This window comes from Homalodisca vitripennis, chromosome 2 (assembly GCF_021130785.1).
Source record: "Homalodisca vitripennis isolate AUS2020 chromosome 2, UT_GWSS_2.1, whole genome shotgun sequence".
Classification (NCBI taxonomy): Eukaryota; Metazoa; Arthropoda; class Insecta; order Hemiptera; family Cicadellidae; genus Homalodisca; species Homalodisca vitripennis.
This window is the reverse complement of record NC_060208.1, coordinates 44,250,988-44,275,251: the sequence shown is the minus strand read 5'-3', so window position 1 is coordinate 44,275,251 and position 24,264 is coordinate 44,250,988. Positions and strand designations below refer to the sequence as shown.

At 31.5% G+C, this 24,264-nt stretch overlaps 1 protein-coding gene across 3 annotated transcripts; it reads left to right on the top strand.

Annotated features, from left to right (window-relative positions):
- Positions 1-315: 315 nt before the first annotated feature.
- On the top strand, positions 316-23,599 carry LOC124353873 (CYFIP-related Rac1 interactor B). Of its 3 annotated transcripts, none has more exons than XM_046803914.1 (8): positions 316-455; positions 9,910-10,043; positions 13,065-13,289; positions 14,168-14,304; positions 17,350-17,553; positions 19,612-19,691; positions 19,945-20,142; positions 22,733-23,599. In XM_046803914.1, the coding sequence occupies exons 2-8, from the start codon at positions 9,959-9,961 to the stop codon at positions 22,797-22,799; spliced, it is 996 nt and encodes a 331-aa protein (XP_046659870.1). In that variant the 5' UTR covers positions 316-455; positions 9,910-9,958; the 3' UTR covers positions 22,800-23,599. The 3 variants fall into 3 exon arrangements, with proteins under 3 accessions (XP_046659870.1, XP_046659869.1, XP_046659868.1); XM_046803913.1 differs by lacking the exon at positions 316-455 and adding an exon at positions 4,774-4,949 and having other exon boundaries at positions 9,907-10,043; XM_046803912.1 differs by lacking the exon at positions 316-455 and adding an exon at positions 4,774-4,963.
- The last annotated feature ends 665 nt before the right edge of the window (positions 23,600-24,264 follow it).

Here is a 24,264-nt window from a genome sequence, read left to right as displayed (position 1 = left end):
AGTCTTGAAGTGTATAATAATTTAGGATTCATATAAAAACAATTCAACAACACAATATAAAATCAAACACACAACAATCAACGTGTGCTGCTGTATTGACATAATGTAGCCTAACCGTCGAGTACCAAAATGAAACTTTTTGTAATTTTTAAGATAACAAAATTGTTCTACATTTTCATATCGTATCCAAAAAATATTTTACTATTATGTTTTCCTTATTTACCCCGAAAGCCTTTTAAGCTCTGCAGTTTAAAATCAGCTGTTTTATTTAAACAGAGCATCAGCAGGGGCCGGTCCAGGAGACAGGAGTATTATTAATTGAATCAAATCCCCACCAAGGGAACACCACTGCTGTCATAAAAATAACCTGTCCCCATCTGAGGGTAGAGGAGCTCTCGCCGATACGTTCACTGTGTCACCAGCGTCGTGTGCGGACTTCCGGTCACCCACTTCCGGTATGTAACATTTTTATAAATACTCAGATTTTTTGTCTTAAAATAATTTACCTGGAATATACTGCGTTGTTTTTGTTTATTTATCTAGCGTTTACGTAAATAAATCAATACTACAAATGGCAAAAAATACACCAAGATTTCACTTAGTAAAAGAGTCCATCATTTACATTATCACACACTAAACGTAAGTATTTTAACTTAAGTAATTTGTTTTATCACTTAGTAATATAATGAAATGAGAATAATTAATTGATAGTATTATTATATCTTCTAATGCGTAACGTACTGTATACATAAATTATTACAACTTAAATCAATATGTCATACATCAATTAATGAAAGTAATTAGTTTACAATCCTATGGTACTCTTTTTTTATGTTGAAAGCATTGTACTTTAGCTCCAAAATGTATCTGTTGCTTTAATTAATTGCATTTAATAAGTAAAAATACAGTAAACTGAAAAAAAAATTCTCTACAAAATAATGCTGTTTTAAATTCACTTAAAACGTGATGTTAATTTTAATGTCATAATAATTTTCACAGTTGTATAATACAATTAAAATACAAACTGAGACCCATTGTAGAATATTCATTAATAAAAAAATTAAAAAAAAAAAAACACACACACGAAGGAAGGGATAATATGATTGGTCAAGATTTTATAGTATTTTAACTCTGACTTCTTACATTACAGAATAATTTAATGTTTATTGTCTTAGGTCTAATTACGCCTTATCAAACAAAGGGCAACATTTACAGCACACAATTTTAGGGCCCAAATGCCTAAAATTCGAAAAGTAGGGCGTGATGTTTTATATGTTAAGACATCCCCATTCAGTTTGTATACTTTGTACAGTTTGTATCTTATTATACATTTCACCATTCAAATTATCTTTTTCCACCAGAAAATGTGGATTTATAATAAACGTTTGCTGTTCTGCACCACCGGTTGAAATTAGTGTCACTTTTGGAGTTCCTGATGTAAAGACATCCAACAAAGATGGATTTTACTATACTTTAGAATAATCCAAATCGTTGTGTTGGCTTAATACGAACCTTCTAACTGAATGGTGAGAGTTGATCTCAGAACACATGCTTAGACGTTAGGTTTTTTATCACATACAAGTCTTACAACCTGCTTATTTATAAGAACATAGATTGTAAGAACGGTAAATAAAAATTGTTTAGAGTAGGTGTATTCTTCAATCTTGGTTTCGTCCAAGGTGGCTGTTGGACTAAAACTGAATCTGTATGTCGCAGACTGCGTTTAATAAAAGTTGATTTTGTTTTAAGACTGAGCTTACTGAAGAGCTGAGTTGTAATGTTTAGCCCAGTAAAGATCACCATTTCAAGTTCTGTGTTTTATTTTGCGTTTAAACAGACATTTGTGTTGTCTGCATACTGGACGATTTGGCCGTGATGCAGTGATGAGCCAGCGTTGTTGACGTACAATGAAAAGAGTAATGGGTTGAGAACGGACCTCTGAGGAACAATAAGTTCCAAAGCACTTCCCCAAGACTGCACATCAGAAATTTGGACGTATTGTTTTCTATCACTAAGATATGACTTTAGAGTCACTCAAGATGCAATCCTCGTATCCTGTGGTACTCCAGTATGTGAGTTAAGGTGCTGCGGCCAACACAGTAGAATGCTTTTGTTAAGCCAAGAAAAATACTTGTGTCTGTATGAGAATATTTTTCAAAAACAGCACCTAGCATCACAAATAAAAAAATAAAAATAATAAAATCTTTGAGATTAAAAATATGTCTATTGATTTCTTCTGGGTCTAAAACTAGGGATCAAAATATATACATATATATATTGACTAGAATAAAGTATAAATCAGAGACTTGTCCTGCTAGCCTAGCGTAAGGCTAACCCTAACCCTGAAGTAAGGCCCTCAAAATAGAAGTAAACTCCAAATTGAATCTGCATTTACTTTAATCAAAATGTATTCCCTCCTGAAATAATGCATTGATTATATAAGTAAAAGATTATTTTATGCATTTCCTCGTATCACTGAACAATGCCATATGTCGAAAAAGTAATGTAATTGCGGGACCAACCAATAGAAGTGATTACTTCTTATAACGGGTTGTGAACCATAAATATATCTTTAAAAAGTACGTTTTCTAATTATTATATGGTTATTTTTATATTTTTAAATAATATGAGATTTTATATATTATAATGATTTCTGACTTTTAAATATTAAAGTAATAATTATTTATACATTTTCATTATTATAATTTATATTAGTTTCTACAATTTGGTTAGTGTCATGTTCACTACAATATTGTATTTACGGAATAATTACTTCGTTGCCATTGTCATTATATTCCAAAAATGGGTTTATGACAATTGAACAAAAAGAAAAAAATATGGATAGCATCTTGCTAAATATTTTGTAAACACAGCATATATTGTTGTTCCATATCCCGTTGTGCTTATGTTTTTATCGTTTGACATTGTTAAATTTTTTGACGTGACAACGTCTTAAATTAGGTTGCGGCTCGGAGTCACTCATGAAAAAGTGTAACGCCCGGTAACGTTACGATGCCCGTCCAGTGGGTCCGCCGCACGGGATCCGCACGGGATAAAGCAGATAACTGTGGGTCCGCCGCACGGGATAAAGCAGATAACTATGTTTATTCGTGAAAATGTGGAGTGCTTAGATTCGTCATTTACAACAACTACAACAATAAAGGTAAATAATTGTACACTGATATTTCATTATCGTAAAACTATGATTGATTGATTAATTGTTAGATTGACACAAAAGTTGAGAAACTGAGTTTATAGGTTATGTCATACTATTGACAAATGTTGATAGTGTTAAGTAAATTATTAGTTTAAATCACTCTGCAATCAATCGTTATTCAGTCGATTGAGAAGAAACAGCGCGTATTGCTAGTCAAACATTTAAAATAACAAATTATAACCTCTAACCTGTCATAACAGTGCGACCAAACAAACGAACTAAACCGACCAATCACCACGCGCGGCGTTAGAATTTAACTGTGTTTAGCAAGAATTTCAAATTCCAATTTTAGTAAATGTTTTTATTCAACTTTACCATTTACAATAACAAATTTTAATTAATTTCAAATTATGTACAATGTTTTAGTAAACAAAATATATTTCTATAGTTGAAATTGGTGCAATTCTTATTTTCATTCAATTCCTTGTTCCTATTGTGCAATTTAATAATATTCATATCAATAAATATTCTACCGAGAAAAAGACGTTGTCACGTAAAATCTTCGCCCGTAAAACCGACTTTACAGGCAACCATAATTTTTTTTTAATCGATCAATGTTTTTAACGTTTCTTCAAAAAAATTTGTATTAAAATCTGTGTAAAATAAGTGAATGTAAGGTAAGGCCCAATGTAATTTGTAAAGGTTAGAATTATAATAGACATAAAAAATAATTTTCTTCCAGGATTAAATTGCACTACGGCTTTGTTAGTTACAAAACATCTAATCAATTTATTTTTAATCCTTTTCTTTAATTCCCATCAAGACGAAACTATTAGTGAACTGGAATAGTAATTAATATTAACCGTGCTGAAATTTAATTTAGAAACCGATTATAGCTTTAAATAATGATATTAAATGGTGAAGTATGTTAATACTTACGTTAATTTACGTTGGATTCCTGAATAAATAAATTAGTAGTTCGTAGATTTATTAAAACTAGTATTTTACCATACATATTTTAGTCTCTTTGCAATGATTGTTTGGTGTTATAAATTTTTCGGGGTGTTAAACTCAACATAGCTACTAAATATAGAGCATTAACACTCACAACTACGTTTTCGATTCTATTAATGATGTAAAGCAATCTCATCCAATGTTTCCAAATGTTCCGCGTCGAAACATTCCTCACACAATTAAATTGTTAAAATATTTCCGGCTCACCGTGAGAACCATCTTCAGTCAACAGAGTTTCGGGTTAACATATTATTTAATGTAATTTGATCAAATTTGGTTTACACAAGAGAGCTTAGCTGATAGTCATGACACTGGCCGCATAAACCTATGGTAATACTAGGCTATGGGGATGATATCGTGGTTCCCTTTGAACTCACACCACCTTCAGAAATAGCGTAATTGTAAATTTTGGTGTTTTGTGTGGTCAGTGAAATTAGTCAATATGTGTGCTTTGCCATGATTTTAGGCCAGAATGCCGACAAATCATGAATTTATAGTGTACTTACATATTATATCATATCACTTGAGATATTTAAATATGAAACTCTATGGAATAGCAGACAATTCTAAATTTAGACCATTATCTCTAGACCATCCTTACAGTTCCTTTCGCAGTGTGTTGGTTGTCTTTAGGAAAATGATTTCATGAAGTTATTTTTCTGCAAAAGTGATATTTGTGTGAGCTAATTTAAATAATTTTGTTGATAATCGTAACATTGTCAAGAAATGATACGGAATTTGTGATATTTTTTGCTGTGATATAGAAGTAAGGTTGTAATTCAGTTATAACAGGTGGGTTTCCTAGAATGATGACATCAATAGGTTATGTCATTTCTCTAGTAGATCTGAGTCGAGTGGTGTGTGTAATATTTATATGTAATTTATAATGCCTCAATACATGACAATAATGTTATTAATTTGGAATTTTTTAGTTACAAAATAGGTTCAAATATGTCTTTCAAGGTACAAGGCCTAAATTACAAATTTGTTTTCAATTGTATGGAGTATCAAAATAGTGGTGATTGATATACTGGTATAGTGTTGAAATAGTGTCCGAAAAAATCATTTTAAATTTAAATTATTCTGTATTTAATTAATAACCTATTTTAATTTATTGCTTAGTTTGAAATCGTAAATGTACTAGGCCTATGCTTGTCAAACAAACATAATCCAGAGAGCTCTGTGTCCTTAGTTGAGGAGGATTTATCTCTAGAGTCAATCCATGACTAAGTAAGCTTAATTATTAGTTTTATCAAAAGTAGGCTAATTATATCTTTAAAATTTTATTTAGCCTAGTCTTGGTTATGGGTAGACTTTAATAAGAGGCCTACACTCGTTATTGGTGTTTAGTCAAATGGATTCATTATTTTTATCCTAATGAATAATTCAACATTACAATTATTTAATTATATGAGTTCAACTTAGTTACAGTAATTTTTAATTTAAGCAATAACAGCAAGATGTAACTATTTTTAAGGATTTCAAAAGGGTGATTAATATGAGAAAATTATGTGCGATATTTCTATATACACATATGGGTTTGGCTCCTGGTGTACTCATATGGAGAATACTTTCCTTTATTTCTCAAAAGCGGCTTATCATTGCTATTCGGACAAGCTATAAAATTGTTACGTATTTCTAATATTTACTTAGCCTAGGTCTAGGCCATAGTTGGTTTTGTTATTTTGCAATGGTACTGTTAAATTTATGTTATTAAAATTGTAATTTGTTGGCGTACAATTAGTATATAATATTGAGGTTTCGTAATATATCGGATTGTTTGATAATACCAATTGAATAACGAGTGTAGGCCGCTTATTAAAGTCTCCCTGGGAGGGTACAATAGGTTTATACAGACTGGCTATCAATGTTAACTTTGTACCTGAGTTGTAATATTTAAATAGTAAAATATAATAGATAAAGGTACATGAAAAAATTATGATAGCTTAAGTATATTTGTAACCTTTTTTTAACCTGTTATAAAACTCACTTAAAAGGAATCATCAATACAGTGTGAAAAATAATAATAATCTTACAGTAATAACAGTATTTTTATATAAAATAAAAAATCCAAAACAAACATTTGATCATAAATGTTATGCTGTTTTCATAAATGTATAGTTTATATGTCTTAAAATCATTACATATAAATATTCATATGCTTTGATGGACAATAATAAACAAACAATGTATGTCAAATTTATGCTATATGCGACAACAATGTTAAATTAGTGATTACTTAATATGCTAAGATTATAAACATTTATGTTGTAAAATTACAGGATCCGCACTTTAAGTGCAGTATAAACCTTATTTAAAACCTGATATTTGAACGTTTGGTTATTCCTGTTAGGAACCATATCAGATTTATTGCAATCGTTACTTTAAATGTTATGTAATTTATGAAATTATGTTAATGTGCCGGATATGCAGTGTTATTAGTTGACAGTTTTGTAGCACTTTACATATGCAGTGTGCCACTTCTAGGGTTAAATAAGTTACATAATTAAAACAACCTAACCATAACTCACGTACATGTATAGTTTAAATTATGTTTCTGATGTTAAAAAATTTGTATTTTGGTATTGAATAAAATAAAAACAATTACTTTTAAGAGCAAATAAAAAAGAACTACAATGCTTTTGCTATTTTAGTTGTTACTTTGGGTAGGGTATGATAAGCAGACCCGGTTTTTCATATTGAACTTTGCAAACAATATTACTTAATCATAACCATCGATATAATCAATCGATAATGATTAATTATTTTGATCAATTAACTTAAATAATCTATATCAACAGCTGTAAACACTTTTAAATAATACATGTAGAGTAATTTTTCAATTTTACATAAGTAACATTTGATTATTAAAAATGGCAGTCAATTAAAAAAAAAAAACTACACAGCATTGCTTTGAAAGATGATAAGACATGTTTTTCATGGCTTCAATATGTTAGACTTGTACCAAAAAACCCATTGTGTGAAATTTATGGGAAAGAAACAACTGTAACTGTTAGAGGAGCAAATATGGTCATCTTCAATTTTCCTAATTTTGGTTATAATAATTTGATCATTGTAAATATTAAATTCATATTTTAATTTAAAACATATGATTGTTATTGAGGACTATAGATACTATTATATCAATTGATGGTCTAGGATTTGAGATGCGAATATTAGGTATCAATGATTACATTCTTTGATATAAAAAACCGGGTCTGCTTATCGTACCATACCGGTTACTTTTGTCAGAACAACATAATGTTTGTCTTGTTTGATTAACCTATAGACTAGTAATGATTAATAGGCTTGTGGACTTGTGGTAATAGGCCATGAAGGAAAATTACTTCCATATAGTTACCACTTTATACTACCGGATATAGATTGCCTGAGGTATTTGATAAATGTTTTTTTAGTTGCTCAATTTAGTGAGGATGACTTGGATGTTGCAGTTCCTTACACAACATATTTATTTGTTTACATTGGGACCAATTGTTAACCTTGCAGCAGATGTATGAATCAAGAAACGGATGACTTATTCTGTTGCAAGAAAACTTAACTTTGTTGACTTCAGAAAGAAGAACTGTTAGCATTGGCATTTAGAAAGTTTTCAAATTCTGTTAAGTTTACAATGTTGTTAAGTGACACATAATCCACGATGCCAAACCTTCCTCAGACCAAGCATGAAAATGTGACCAGACAGCATCCAACTACGAAGTCCTGTGGAAACTGTCAATATTGACAAAGCCCATTTGAAGAAGGAAAATATGATTGGGGGTTTAGGCCAGTGGGTGACGGTGGAACATCCAGTGATACTACATCCTTAGTAAATAAGAACATCCACATTCTCATGAGAACAATAGACCACTCTGGCTCTGTTATTGTCATTGATTGTGGGGGGAGGCAGGGTGTGCAGAAACTGCTGAAACTCCTAAGGGGGGATAAAATGCTAAGAAGATTAACAAAAAATAGTTTTGTTCTTTCCAAAATTTAATTGTTAATTAATGTTTATTAATTTAATTTTTAAGCATTTTCCGTTTAAAAAACAGCAAATATTGTGAACTGGCTAAAGTAAACATTTACTCATTACTCTGGTGAAAATAGATAACTTATCAGACTCATGTAAAATATACTTAGGTCAGTTATAAGCATGCCATATATTTCTGATCAATCACTTTAGTCTTATATTCTTGTACAAGATAAGTGGGACAAGTTTCTGTTCCCATTGAAAAAAGAGTGTTAACTGAGTTTCTTGTTGCAGACGATGTCTCACGATTGAAATTCTCGTGTGAATGACAAGTGTTTATTGTCTCAAAGTTATGGATATTAGTTGTATTAAAAAGTGGGTTTTAAGAGCTAAAAGTTGTGAACACGGAAAATTATCTTCTTGTCATTCAGTACTTTTAGCAGGTGAAAACAAATTTCATGTTGATGTGCTTATTCAGAAAAAAAAACAGATTAATAAAAACTTATCTTCTAGATATTTATAAGGAATGATTTACTACTTAGGGTACTGTAAAGTGTGCATTTCTTGAGTGCTGAGAATGTTTACTCTGAAATGAAAGCTCATTGTCTTAAAAGTTGCCTGATAAATCTTCGTTGATTTGAAGATGAAAGAAATGGTGGTATTTAGTTGTGTGCCACCAGAACAACTAAATATGAAACTATCTGTAGGAAAAATCAATGGAAAGAGACAGACATTGAAAAGTCACCCCCTTCACAAAAGTTCAAAAGTTGTATAAGCGCCGTAAATCTTATGTATGATAAATATTTTTGGGATTCATAAGATGTGTCATTGTGGCTGTATATACTAAATAGTAAAATTATCACTTGTCTCCTGTGAGAGGGGATCTGTGGGGAAACTAAAAATCGGGATTAGAAGTCGATTGAGCGCACAGAAGTCTTACTGCATCGATAATGTATAAACTCATTGCAACCCACAAACAAGTGAAAGATTAAGCTTTTTACAATGGTATGAATCCAAAGTCAAATCCGCAGAGAAAACTGACTCAAACTTTAACATCAACAGAATTATTACTCATTTAGTTAGATTTCTATTGCTCAACTTTTGTATCTCAACTTTTATACTGAAATATTGCTAGTGCTACTTATTAGGTATCTTGACAACAATATAGATTATTACCTAATGAAACACCTGTCTTCCAATGTTTTAAATATGACATCATCGTAATAATACAAACTACTAATCCTCAAGTAGTCTTATAACAAACTGTATGACCAGAATTCAATTTTCAACATTTGTCAGTGTTGTTAATTGTAAGGAAACATCATTCAGCTTTTAAACAATACATTTTTAGAGTAAATTTTTCAAAAATGTGAACAGCTGCCATCTTGAAACTTATTAAACTATTTATGGGTTGATAGTAGTTATCAACAAACTTGGCTTGATTAAGTTTAAGAAACTGAACAGTTGCCGTCTAGAAAATTTTTCTGTTTATTGTGATAGGTTAAATACTGGTTTCAAACTGGTTTTATTTCAAACTTTTTATACAATATTTTGTTATGCTGACTCTTAGTGTAATCGCTGACTTTTTTTGGATCTCCTCATAGAAACATGACGAGGTTCTAGGAGTTAAGTCTGTAACAGCATCAAGAGGAAGGTGAACTGTAGCTAAACTCAATATTCACATTGAATCAATCCTTCCCTCCATAACTATGTTGTGTTGAAAAGTCAATGACATAAATTACATAAACTTTATCATTATTGCTTGTTTCAGATGATGTTCCGGTATTTATAGTTCAAGATTAGGTTACATAGGAGATACCATGGGAAAACTCCTGAGTTTGCTTGCGAGGGACGACTCTAATTGTTGCTCACCGCAGAAGTATGACGTATTTCTCGACTTTGAAAGTGAGTTGGGTCTAAAAGTGATGATATTCTTAAATGCCCCTGAGCCTTACTTAGGCAGTATACCTTTGATGACCTACAATGATGTATTGTGGTGTCGTAATGGATTTACATCACCATTAATTTTTGTAGTAGCTTACATCTGAAATGTATTTATGTTTCCTTAAAATACTTTGTTGTGTCATAATTTATTTGTAACAGCACCATTAATTTTGGTTGTATATCCGAGATACTTGTGTTTTCTCAAAAGTAAATGAAGTAGTCTTTAAAACATCAGTTTTATATTATGTTGATTTTTCATGTTTTACATAGTCATGACCAAAAAAGCTCATGAACATGACTGGAAGGTTGTGGATCCAGCTGATTTACTTGTAGAAACAGCTGATGTAGGTACTAAAATTTGTAATTAAACTTGTAATGTAGTTTTTATGTGCCTAATTTGCGTTGATTTGGGCAAAGTTTTTGTATTATATTGTTATTTTGTACAACTGTATATCATTTAGAAGGCACAATTTGCTAGTAAACAATTTTGTATTATTTTTATAAAATAAAAAAGCAAATAATATATTTTTTTATGTTCAGGATATATGTTTTCATTATACTTACTTTTGTTCTGGGTTAGAAAGAAACATAAAACATAGCAAGCCCCACTTTGTAAACTCATTGTTTTACTTAAATGTTTTCAACATTATATGACCAAATTTGCCCTAATTCACATAATAACGTTATGTAGAATTGTGCAATCTTTCAGAATAAGATAATAATTAAATGTTCTTTAGAAAAATGTACAGTAAATCTTGTAATTTAAAAATGCAACACAAGCTTCAACATATACAACAAAGAAATTCAACCATATAAAAAGATACCAAACAATCAAATCAACCAAGTTTATTGAAACAAAAACTTTGTTGTATTTGTTTAAAATATTTACGTATGAGAGAGCACATTTTATAACAATAGAAAACCAAAATTATAATTTTATGCAAGTTTTAAAGTTTTTTTGGAAATTGTAGTATTGTTGTATTCCAAAAGTGGCATTTTTGCTTGGTACTACTGGAGAATTATATGCAGAAAAGCCTGTTGTTTCTTAGGTTCAACTTGTAAACATGTTTGGTACTCAAAGGGTTAGTTAGCGTTGGGTGAAGGAAATATATTTTACCGTAATTGAAAGCTTGACTCAGTTAAATTGTGTTGGTTCTTTTGTTTTTAGCTTGTTTTTTTTTAGTTTATATACTCCAAGAATGACACGCTTTTGTTTATTTGTTGAAAGAGTAAGTAAGCTACTGAAGCGAATCAGCAAGTAGACTGGTTTGGCCAAACATTGGCAGACAAGAACTATCATCTGTTATCAGTGGTGTTGTGATAACATGATCTCTGACCTCTTCTATGACCCAGTGTGTGTATTGTCTCTCTCTCTCTCGGGTGAGGGAGTTGCCCAACCTGACAACACTCTTGCCAATGGCTAATTGTAGTGATAAGCACTCCTACTAAATCACTTTTAGATAACACTATCACCTAAACTGTCTGTTACTTCACTTTTTATCCTGGCTGTCTGTTTCAGTTAGTTGATTCTGTTGTCACTTGAATTCAAACACAAAATGTGCTGACTTTTCTATTCATTATCAGTTTCTTGTATATTCACTTTGTTAATATGTTAAAGAAAATAACAGATAATTGTAAGCTCCATACATTTGTATGTAAATTATTAGCCAGAAATAATTGTTATTATCTCTGATAAAACTTTAAAAGTCAATATTTAAAGTTACTCTCTTGGTTCCTTAATTCACCCTTGCTAGGCTATTTGCTTAAGACATGTTTTTATATTGCCAGCCCGTTTACCAGAGACATGTCTTCAAACCGCTTAGCCAGTTTTGACATTTTGCCTGGTTCTACATAAATATGCATATATGCGTTATTTATAACCAGAGGCAGTTAGATTTTGTTTTTGATTTCTTAATAAAATTAGTATAGAAACAGTGTGAAAATATTTTATATAATAACTTTTTTTAAATCGGTTTTTCTACCCCGTTGCTGTGTCAGTAGAATACAGAACCTTACAGTTTGGACTACAGAATACTAAATATCCAACTTCATATTTCTTCCACATTTACACATTCTATATTTGTGCAACTTTAAAGAAAAAATATTGATATTCCTATAAAAATAAAATTGTGTGTTGGCATTTTTAAGGAGTATTGAAATCCATTAATTTATAAATACTTAAATGGAATCACACATTTAAATCTTGGATTATGGAAGAAGTGACTTGAAGTCTTATACACCACCCTCAATCTTAAGAATTAGGTACTACATAAACGTATTAAAAGATCAATGATTCCCTTTGTGCTTAGTGAAAACATTAATTAGAGCTACTTCACTATTTAGAATGGATGCTGAGATTTTAGAGCTTTACAAAATAAAAGTCACTATTTACTGCTTTTTATCTGTATACTAAGATTTACACTGTATCTATTTTACTGTCATATCTGGTATGGAAGCTTCCAGATTTCTAAGGGTATTGCTATTGGTCCTCTAGAAATCCAGACAAACTGAAAAACTACAACATGATTTTCATAGAAAGTTTTAAATTGTTACCAGTCTTAACAATTATCATTCACAAGAGAATAATTTCTATCAACATTTATGATTCACATATATTTTTTTCAGTACATGCTCGAGTTTTTGCATATTAAAAATAAATTATCCTTTTTGTTCTTTACAATTGCTGAAATTGTCATTTTGGCCAATGTAGTTGGGTTTGCACCGCTCATTCCTCCCAGCCATATACACAGCATTGTAGTAAAAGATTGTATTGTTTCTTTCTTTGTCATAGCACGGTGTGTTACAAATTCCTACACTTTTAGGAAGTAGTCAAAGTTATTTTAAATTTATAAATTAGGAGAACACTATTTGCAGACAACTACAAATCAATTTCTATTTTGTACTCTTTTTCTATAATTATTGAAATAATAACCAGTCACAGACTGAGGAATGGTAATGTACCAATCAGGTGATGTTTCGCAGATGCTCAGCCGACGGAGGGAGAGAAAGCAGTGTATGAGGAGGTGCAGCAAGTCCTGCTCAGTTCCGAGGGTATCCTGCAGGAGCTGGGGGTGTACAAGGGTGCAGGCAAGGAAATTCGTGAAGCCATCAACACACCTAGTGAGGAGTGCCAGCGTAGAGCCTGGACAGCAGTGCTGCCACTTGTCACAAAGCTGAAACGGTTCTATGACTTCTCTCTGGAACTGGGCAAGTGTAGTGAAATTGAAATGCAACTGCAAAATGTTACCTCATTTTAATGCTATTTATTTTAGGAACTGACCTACTTTATTGAGTGTACCAAAATCTGAATATAATTGAATGGTAACAAAATATTTACAAGGCTCTAAACATAGGAGAGATACAATCATTCTACATAAAGTAATCCTTTATATTACTTGATGTCTGGCACAATAAAACAAAAAAAAAATACATAAAAATGTTGCTTATAGAAGGACGGCTAATCAAGATTAGTCAGGAAAATGGCCAATCTCGTGCTATAGACTGAAGATGAATCACTGCGCTGTAGAATTGAACAAGAATGGGTTTGTGTAGAAGTTCTCTTCCCCAGAAGGTCTTATCTTTTTTCAGTGTTCCTTCAACTTCTAGATAAACTTCCTGACTTATCTTTCAAAAGAGTAGATTTATTTTCTAACTAAACTGTTTTTAATATAACCTCTTCACAAAAATCGTTTCATTATTGTGGTTCTAAATATTATAACAACAGCATATACATTAATGTAAATATTGGTACTGGTGGCTTAATATAGAGTATTAGAGTAATAAGTATTATAGAACTTCAGCTGTTTTTCGATAAGTATTATTGGAATGCTATTAATAAGTGCTACAGGCCAAATATTTTTGCAAAAATGTCTGAAAAACTTGTAGAAAAATACTAAGACAATTTTCATTTCAGCTTAAACCCTGTTTCTAGGTCATAATTACAGATTAAAAGTAAATTTTTTTACAATTTTTGAAGTTTTAGTGAGAACATTGTTTAACATCTTGAACAAATTGAAATTATGACTAGACACCTTACCTTAAATACTTAGTCATCTCTATTACAACTGTCTTTTGTAATGTTGCAGAGGGCATAGTTCCAAAAATCCTTGGGGAACTGTGTTCAGGAGCCATGACACCTACACAACACCTCGAGACCCAACAAGCTCTGGTCAAACAGTTTGCTGAGATCCTTGAGTTTGTTCTCAAATTTGATGAATACAAGGTGAATTTAGCAGCTAGAATAAAATCAGAAGATAAGCTTTGAAATGGATTTTTAGATGCTGTATGACTTGATAGCTAATTAACATTCTTGCCATTCAAATCATTATTGGTTTTAGACTTCACGACTTTGCGCTTCTTGATTCTCCATAGCAATCCAAGACAAAATGTGTGAATGTTGTTTAGTTCCAGTTCAGCTTTCTCTTAGTGCTGCATCTGGAATCTGACGCTGCCACAAAAGAGATTTACAAAATTTGTTCCTTGACCATAGCTACGTTATGTATAGAAAACCCGGTTACTCCATTGCGCTTAGAGATTGTGTCCAAACATCGTAGTGTACTCAATTTTGAACCTGATGAGACAGTGAGAATACCTCTTCACCTAGATTACACTATATTTTGTAGTCTAGGTGTCTCTGATGTTGGAACTATGTAAAAAGTTCATTTTGTGCTTCTTTGTCACCAAATCTTTTTGGATCTCTTCAGACGAACATGACTCTCCAGATTCCAGGAGTCAAGTCTGTAACAGCGTCTGATTCTAGATGCTGCACTAAGAGGAAGTTGAACTGGAGCTAAACTCAACATTCACATTGAGTCTAACCTTCCCACCATAGCTGTGTTACAAAATGTGTTGTGTGAGTTTTTTTTACTAATAACTTATCTTAACTTTAAAAAAAAAAAACTGTTCATAATGGTTTATTATCTAAGTCGTGTAGGAAACCATGTCCATTCATTCTACTTAAGCATTCTTGTACACTAAATATAATTCTATTGTGTTGTTGTACAGTTATGGCTGTAATACACATGACTAAGTAGGAGTAGGCCTCACCGTATGTCGCATAACAGGTTTTGCTGAGTTTGCATTCTATAGATTGAGGCTTCTATAACTCATTTCATTCTTGAGATGTCCTGTGGAAAGATATATAGACAAATAATCATAAAGGAAAAAAAAATATTTACACCCTCCCAGGACAAAAGAAAAATTGTAACAACCTATTTAGTGATAGCTTCAATGATTCTCAGGCAAATACGATGGTTGGGCATGCACCATCATAGAACTCATTCTTTGCTATGTAGAAATGAAGCTTCATGCAAAATTTCAAGCCTACAGATGAAAGCTCTCTGAGATGTTGGTTAGGTTTCATAGCAGTGTTCAAATGTTAAAGTTCAGGTAAGGTAGTACTACAATGCAAGAATGTGCTGAAATGAAATCTTGTTACTGACTTTTAACATTGACTTACCATTCTATAAATCTTTTCTTCCTTCAATTAAAAATGTCACACGTTAAAATCTCATATGATTATATTCGGATTGTGTACAAATTTATTTATTCTGCTATTTTCTTGTTTCCATCACATTAGACCAATGTAAAAATATTCGCTAACGCTCACAAAATCCAATGCAGTAACAGTTACTGGCCAGATGTTTGCATACTACTTCGAGCAAACATTCAATAATAATTTAAAATATCCTAATATGGAATATTGAATTAAATTGGTTCTCATTGCCAATAACAGTAGAAAAGTGTGACAGCTCTTAAAAAGCTGTTAGAGCTTCTGGAAGAATAAAATTATTTATATTTAGAACATATTGTAAGTATAAATTCTAAAAAATATTCTATTTTTACAAAAAACTTAGTGGAGGGCCTATAGAAAACAAGTAAAAGAAGGTTGATTTATTCTTTTAAATGTTTCATGTAAGCTTACCAAAAAGTTTGAATCAAGTAAAAAGCAAAATCTTTATATTCTGCAGAAGTGTGTTATTGGTGTTATATATGAAGAACAAACTGACCAGTTACGATCTATATAGGTTAATGTTTTTAAGTGTACCTACAGTAACAATGTGTTGAACTTGTGACCTAATTAATCTAATAGACGTTTTAACCAGTGAAATTACTAAATCATAGTATTTTGAAAACTATGTTAAAAATATTCTCTATTTCTGTGGGTACCAGACTTGATAATAAGTCTCTCCAGGTAGTTAATATATGTGGATTTAGCAAATAGATATATTTTGCTTGTTTGGGTTTTGGTATTGAGTTTACTTTTAATGTTGGTTCTGATGAGACTGTTGCAGTACTTTCTATGTAGGTAAAGACTAGCTCCTGTTTATTTTCTTGAACACAGTTGCTCTAGTCATAACTTGTAATAAACTGTAAGGCAACTGGAACATTTCACCCTTGCATCAATCAGACGATATAAAAGGAACGTTCATGAAAAAAGTCATAGCAATTAATTGCTTAACACATATTCAAGGACAAAAGAAATTAGTTTTAATTGATTTTTAGAATTTACTGTATCAATAAGTATTCTTCCAGGTTACATAAGAAACGGCCATGTGGCCTTGAATTAATCTGTTAAAATAGACCGATACATATTGGAGTATAATGGACACAACAGAATATAAAGGAAATCCACAGTAAAACAAAGTGGAGTGCCATTTAATATTTAATTTGGTATGAAGATGACATTAAAAGTTAAGTTAAAATGTTCCATTATTTTGTAAAGCCAACCAATTAAATTTCACAGTATACTCAGTTTGTTTACAAATTTCTTTGTTTTGCATATTTCTCGCTGCCATCATGGTTACCAATATCCCTTTTACCTTTTAGTGAAGACTCTGCTTACATTTGTTCTTTTGACCCTAAAATTAATAGAATTTTTCCTTAGCTAAGGAGCTAAGTAACAAATATCAATTCTATAGGACCTTTCTATCAAGAATTATCATACATATAGACAGAGGACATGATTTTAATGAAGTAATGAAATTTTGTTGTGTCGAGTCCGTAATAATTTTTCATTTCATTTGAGCTTTCTTTTGGAAACAAGCTTGTACTTTACTTGTATGTGCAGTGATGAATAATAATTTACAAAAAAACGGATTATAAATTATATAGTCTTATAACATCGTAGGCTACTATCAGTTCAAGGTTTTTTTGTAGTTATACAATCATTTAATAAATTTTACGTCATATTGTTAATTTTTTATTTATTTACCTTCCTGTACTCATTGTCTATTACAAGTACTCATATAATATTGTTTGATGACAGATGAAGACGCCAGCAATACAGAACGACTTCAGCTACTATCGGAGGACGGTGAGCAGACAGCGGATGACAAGAGAGGGAGGTGAGGGGCTCCAGAGGGTTCCAGAAGTTTCCAGCGAGCTGGCAAACCGGATGTCACTGTTCTACGCTCATGCCACGCCTATGCTCAGAGTTCTGAGTGAGGCCACTTCTCGCTTCGTGCAAGAGGTTGGTTTTTGTTTGGGCTCTAATTTTCTGTCTGCAGTTAAGACTGATGGCACAAATTAGACAATTTTTTTTATTTGGTAGCTCTTGGAATCATTCTCCAAAAATTAAAATGAGAATTTATCGATTTCCTTAAAAAACAAGTATATACATTTGATATAATTCAAATTTAAAGCTATAAGTTATTTAAACCCATAATGAAGTCATCAAATTGACAGTTATTACAATTTTTTCCTGGAAACAAATCAGGTTCTGTGAAACTAATCAGGTTTCCTAGTCATAACTTCTTGCTCGAGCTGAAAAATTAACAAATGTCCATAAGGTAAATAATGCATACACTACATAATGAATCTAGTTGCATTGAAAGTGTGCAACTGAGAGAAAGGCATTCACTTTTTTCTTTTGCCACTTAAAGCAAAGTCAAAGTAGTGAAAAAATATATTTGTATAATATAGAAAAGAAATTGTATTATAACTAGTGAACAGGTTTTAGTATTTTCCCTTAAAAACGTTTAGTATAATAAATTAAAATGCCATTAGAGGGGAGAAAGAAACACTTAACAAAAGGAAACCATATAGTGTCTTCCGGGATGACAGGAATTTTGACTAATGGACTCCACTGTTGAGCCAGAGAGTTACTTGTGTCGTCTGTCATAACCTATTACTTTTATCATAATTTATTATCTTGTTTCTGTCAGACAAGTTCAGTCGGCTGGAGCCAGCAACTCTGCCATGTATACAAGTATACAGTTTAGGGTGACAAGTGACAATGAAATATGTATGCCATTGTTAGTTTAGAGCATTTTTAGTGGAAGGGCTTTGGGAATTACATCTAAACATTTGGGAAAAGAAAGACTAGTATTTCTATATGAGTCTAAAACATAAGAGCTAAGTAAGAAATAAGAGATATAGTGATTCTCTAAGTGTGGAAAATGACTCTTATGTAGCCCTGAATTTATAGCATTTGAGTAATTGGTAAAGCATGACAGATGGTGCTGGAATGTTGAATAATTTCCAAAAATATTCGAACTTTTAAGTGCCTTAGCAAAAATTAACCATTAATTGCTTTACCTTTATGTTTTGCTCCAAAAGGTTAGTTAGACCAGTGATCAGAGGTTAGTTACATAGGAGTTCTTACCACTTTGTTTACCTGCCCAGAATTACAAGGAGCTTTACAGACTGGATTGAATGTTAAAAAAATAATATTCAGGAAATATTTTTAATAATAAAAAATTACATTGCTGGGATTTTCTTGCTTTCTGGTAGATTATAGTGATCTAACGGTTTTGGATTTCATTAATAAGTTACTTTATCGCAAACAAAGTAATTTAAACACATTATCATAATTGACTGTAGACTGTAAAAGGTCGACATCTTACTAAACATTTTTATTTCACTTTATAATATAAACTTTAGTTTATGTCAACTGAGCTTACAAAGACAATCAACAATGCATGCAAAAAACTCCTATGCTGTACACAAGCTGAGGTAATATACTGTTCTCAGTCTAGTGATGAGTTGAAATATCATCAACTCTCTTAAAAAAACCTGCTCATGTAACTATCACAATATGATTACAATGAAAACATCAATAACCCCACAGAATGAACAACTCCGCTCAGATAACAATTATAATATGATTACAATGAAAACATCATATTATAATTGTATGATGTTTGTGTTATCATTAACCCCACTGAATGAACAAAACCCACTCAGACAACCATCATAGTATGATTACTATCAGAACGTGACTAACCTCACTGAATAAAGAAAACCCGCTCAGACAATCGTCATAATATGATTACGATCAAAACATCAACGTACTATTTTAGAATATTATCATCATCCTTGGGAGTTTCATTGAAATGTTTTCATGATCTGCATTGAATGAGTAATTTCTAACTGCTACAAGACTATAATGTTAGATATTTTTAATGTGATATATAATATGTGTTGCATATTATAATGAAAGCGTGTGACAGTACTATTCAAACTGTAACTAATTTAATGTCTGAAATATCTTTGCATTATTAAGTGCTTTTATTGTTGATTTTTACAGAACACCGATATCCCAATTGAGAACACAACAGAAACCCTGAGCACAATGGCCAAAGTGTGCCTTCGTATGCTGGAAAGTCCGTAAGTGTTTCAGTGTTACTATTATTTAATTATTGTATGTAATAATTAATTGTTATTAAATTCAATCATATTAATAAATACAATAATGTATCCAGTTATAATTATTTAACTTTTAACAAGCCTATTACAATTAATTACTTACTGTAAAGCACTTTGGAATTTTTTATGAACAATATAAAAAGGTCCTAACTGAAACCTTTGCTGGAATAGTTGTTTTCAGGTTTGATAATAGACATTATGTTATGTCATTTAGAAGCCTGATATCGCAGTTCCAGCGTGAGGAGACACAGCTTTTTGTCTTGCGTGTGATGGTTGGCCTAGTAATCTTGTATGACCATGTCCACCCACATGGCGCCTTCGTCAAGGCTAGCAATGTGGATGTCAAGGGCTGTGTCAAGTTATTGAAGGACCAACCAGCCATACGCTCCGAGGGTCTTCTCAACGCTCTCAGGTGTGTATAATACTCTCCAGTCTATAGTACAATGCCCTAAAGTCTAGTAGTGTCCATAAAACGTGTATATAATCCCTTACATAACAAGAATAACTTCTATTTGCCATTGTTACCTGTTTCAAGGGTTGAAATCATCCTCTTCTTCACACGCTTAATACATAATGGCAAGCTCAGAAACTATTTTGTTTTCAATCTCTTACCTTGTGTTTTACGAATAGCATGTTATGTTTTGTGCACCGGTATTGTGCAGTCAATGGTTTATGATTCGCCACATACCTATGAACCTCAGTTATGTGCTTAAATTATTTTGACGTACTGCATTTTTTGTTATTGCCTCTTTTGACTTTGGTGAGTTTTTATCGACTTGTGCTTGCTTAACTTTGTGTATTAGGCCTTTTTACACCCGAAGAAGAGGATAGATGCTAATTCTTAAAACTTAATAGTTCTTGTAACATACAATGATGGCAAATGACCAAAATCCTGTTTTCTTTTCATATCAACCATTTCCATTAATGAATTTCAAAAATAAGAAGTTCTTGTTGTAAAAAAGTATAAAAGATTCATACGTTAAAATTCAAGACCATGAATTTCTACAAAATTATTTGTGTGAAAACACAGATAGTTTCTTTTCACCTGTTGAGGAGTAGATGAAAGTGGTTCCAAAAGAGTGATGATGGTTTTAACCGTCCATCATGGGCTTTTTAACCCTGGAACTGGCGGTCATATTTCTCTCAGTGGCGGAGTGATTTTAGTACTTCATACATTGCCTTATATTTATTTTATTATTACATGTTTCCTATAAAGTACCTATGTCATATTATATATTTTTTATTCGGCATTGTTCAAGGAACATTTTTCACATAATATAATTAAAACAAAAAAAACCTTACTCTACCTCTTCATGAAAAAACTTTTTTTTTTAGAAAAAAGAAAAGTTAGTTTAAAGTTTTTGACTTGTAAAATTGTTGTTGTTAGTGATATGCAAAATCCAAAATATAAAAAAGAAAGAGCATTTAATTCTGAGTAAAAATAAAACAACACATAGTTTATAAGGTATTTATTTTTACATGTGGTAAACGATACAAAAATCATACACTGACATTCTAAAGTGCTACTTACCAACAAAAGTACGAACTTCAAAGCTCACTTGGATTTGTACAATCTTTTAACTATTAGTTCATATTAATTTTCTATTTTTTTTATTATATATTTTTTTAAAATTATGTTCTGATTGAATGTCTAAATCGGAATCCTCATCGTTGCTTATTTCATGTACAACTAGTTCTCGAATGTCACTTGAACGATCGCGGAAATTACGATCCATTACGTAAACACGCACATAAAACTTACTATTATTGTGTCATATACACAACCATCATTACAACGAACTCAAACAAACAATAAACCAGACAGAAATCCATACAGCTGACGAAATAACAAGAGCCAAATGAACCAGTTGACTCATCGCTGTGTGCGCAACTAGCGTGGTACGCGGGAGAATGTAAACAAACAATTCAGAGATTATAAAACGTAATGGACGTGTAACGAAACGATAAAATTATTTATTAGTGTATTATTTACATAAATTGAACCTTTCTCTTTCGATTGGTATCAATACCGATACTCTTTGATTGTATTTTAAGTACATAATATTGAGAAATAAAAGACATATTAAAACGCCTGATATCGGGCGCTGCCATCTAGGATGCGACTAAAATGCCCGATATCGGGCGTTTGCCAGTTCCAGGGTTAAAATTATATGGCAGTTTACGTTCTCTAGTAGTTTTCTTCAGTACTATTTTGACTGTGAAATGTTCAATGTAAGGTGTTGGCTCCTTGTTCGATAGAAAATATAATCACAGCTTTGCCACTAATGTCCTGTAATTTCCTCGCACCAAGTCCATTTAATGCTATTCTCGGTTCTTGCAGTTCATTGATCATTGATGTACGGTGCTGACTCCTAGTGACAGAATGATTACAAAAAAATAATTAATCAAAACGCTACTTTTTGTGCTCATATACAACACGAAGTGAGAGTAAAAGATAAAAACTGCTTATAAGTGCATGAAATATGAAGTAGCACTTTGCAAGTATGTTTAAAAAATTATACATAAAACAGAATGTACAGCTTTAAAGCCAAAATAGTGTAATAAGGCAATAGTAATAATAAGGTAATAATAAATCTTGATCTTTTATTTTAAGTTTAAACACATTTTGAATAAATATAAAACTGAAAAGTGTTCTTAACTCCCTGGAGTACATTAATAATACTTTTGCTTACTCTAGTAGACCCTAGGCAGGTTGGCGGTTTTAGCCGTCAGTACTTCTCAACAGGTTAAAGATGACTGAAATGTAACACAAGAAAAGCACATTGTAATTGACCATAGTACAAGAGCATATAAAGAAGGCGCACATTTTGTTTATATTAAACTGAATCAGTATTCAGGTTTTTCATCTCAAATTCAACATCAACTCTTGTAAGGGAGAACTGATATATTTGTATAGTATCCAATAAAAAAAAAACCAGCTAAATGAGAGAGTGGGTATTGTATAGAGTAAATATATTAAGATGGTATGTTCCAATTTGCAGGTACACGACCAAACACCTGAACGAGGAGGCGACACCAAAGCACATAAAGAATCTTCTGGCTGCATGATGCCATGAGCGAAGTGGTCTGAAGCGGTGTTGCAGTTAATCACCGAATATCTGTGTATATTTGTACATCAGACTGTATGGTACGGTACCATCGCTTGCAATTTTACCCACCCTCACAAGACAGTAACTGTTTGTATATAATGTTTTTATCGATTTAATTTAGGTAATATGTATCGGAAGGAAAGTTTATCTTGGTCATTTGTTTGTCCAAAATACGTTAAGTATATATTGTATAAGTTGTAAATCTTTTTCATATCTAGTTCCATATAAGTAGAAAATATGGACATTAATTATACCATTTATTATTTTTAAATAAACTTAGCTTGAGTATTTGTCCCAAACGTTTTTGTCAGTATTGTCATAGCTGTTCAGATGAGAGTACGTATATTATTTGTTGTTTTAAAACTTTAGTTATAATTTTAATGAAGGACAAATTGTTATAAACAATTTTTATTCAATCACTGAACATTAGTTAATGCAAGATATTTTTAGGATTTTTTAATGCTACTAGAGTGATTAAAACGCAGAATATTTAGAATGGAAACATAATTAATCAAGAGAAGTACAACAGAAACTGAATTCTTGTGCAATTCAAAGCTAGTTTAGTAACAATAACAAATCAGACCTTAGTTCTGGTAATTTCATGAGTTTTCACCAGATGGATGGGATATGTTATTATTCACAGTCCTGAAAATCCTTTATTATTTTAGGGTATGAAGAGTTAAAATCAATTAATTATTTTGTACAATTTTTTTATGTGTTGTGATATTAACAATCTGTGTTATTTTCTAGATTAATAATTACTGTACAAATTATTTTAAACTTGTTTGAAAAAGTCTCATAAAAGGTTTTGTTTCAGTTAGCTTTATTAGATGTTTTTATAAATACTGTTTTTGCAATTTAAGAACCAACATACTTTAGTTAGATTAGTTACTAGCACAATCAGATATTTAATGAATACCACAATTCAGTTCGATCGTACTGTATAAATAATTTGAATTATATTTTAAAGAAAACGTCCAAATAAGATTAAATTGAAAATTGCCTTTCCAATTAAATTTTTACCATAGAAAATTATTGGCAAGTGGAGAAGCTCTTCTAGTCACCCACTGCTAGGTTGAAATACGAAAGTATTGTGCAAAAAAATGAAATACATTCCTGTAACCTTTTTTTGGTGCCAAATGTAGAAATTGATTGATGTACCAGTATTGCTTCACAAGACGAGATTCCAACATGGCATGCTTCAGCAAGTTAACCTGTTGGTATTTCATTGTTATCAGGCACAAACTGTCTGATAAGATGTGGTAAAACAATTTATTTGACATCAGGTTGGTGGAAAAACAAAAACTGGACTTGTCCATAAAGTTATATATTTTTATTTTACAAATTTATTTCTTAGTTTGAATTATAAATTACCAGATAGCCGAAATTGTTACTCAACTGCCCAGACTTCAAGTTTATGTTTT

Coding starts and splice junctions, on each gene's coding strand:
- LOC124353873 (XM_046803914.1), top strand. CDS start 9,959: ATGGGAAAACTCCTGAGTTTGCTTGCGAGGGACGACTCTAATTGTTGC. Junction 14,305..17,349: donor TCAAATTTGATGAATACAAG/GTGAATTTAGCA, acceptor GTTTGATGACAG/ATGAAGACGCCAGCAATACA. Junction 19,692..19,944: donor CTTCGTATGCTGGAAAGTCC/GTAAGTGTTTCA, acceptor TATGTCATTTAG/AAGCCTGATATCGCAGTTCC.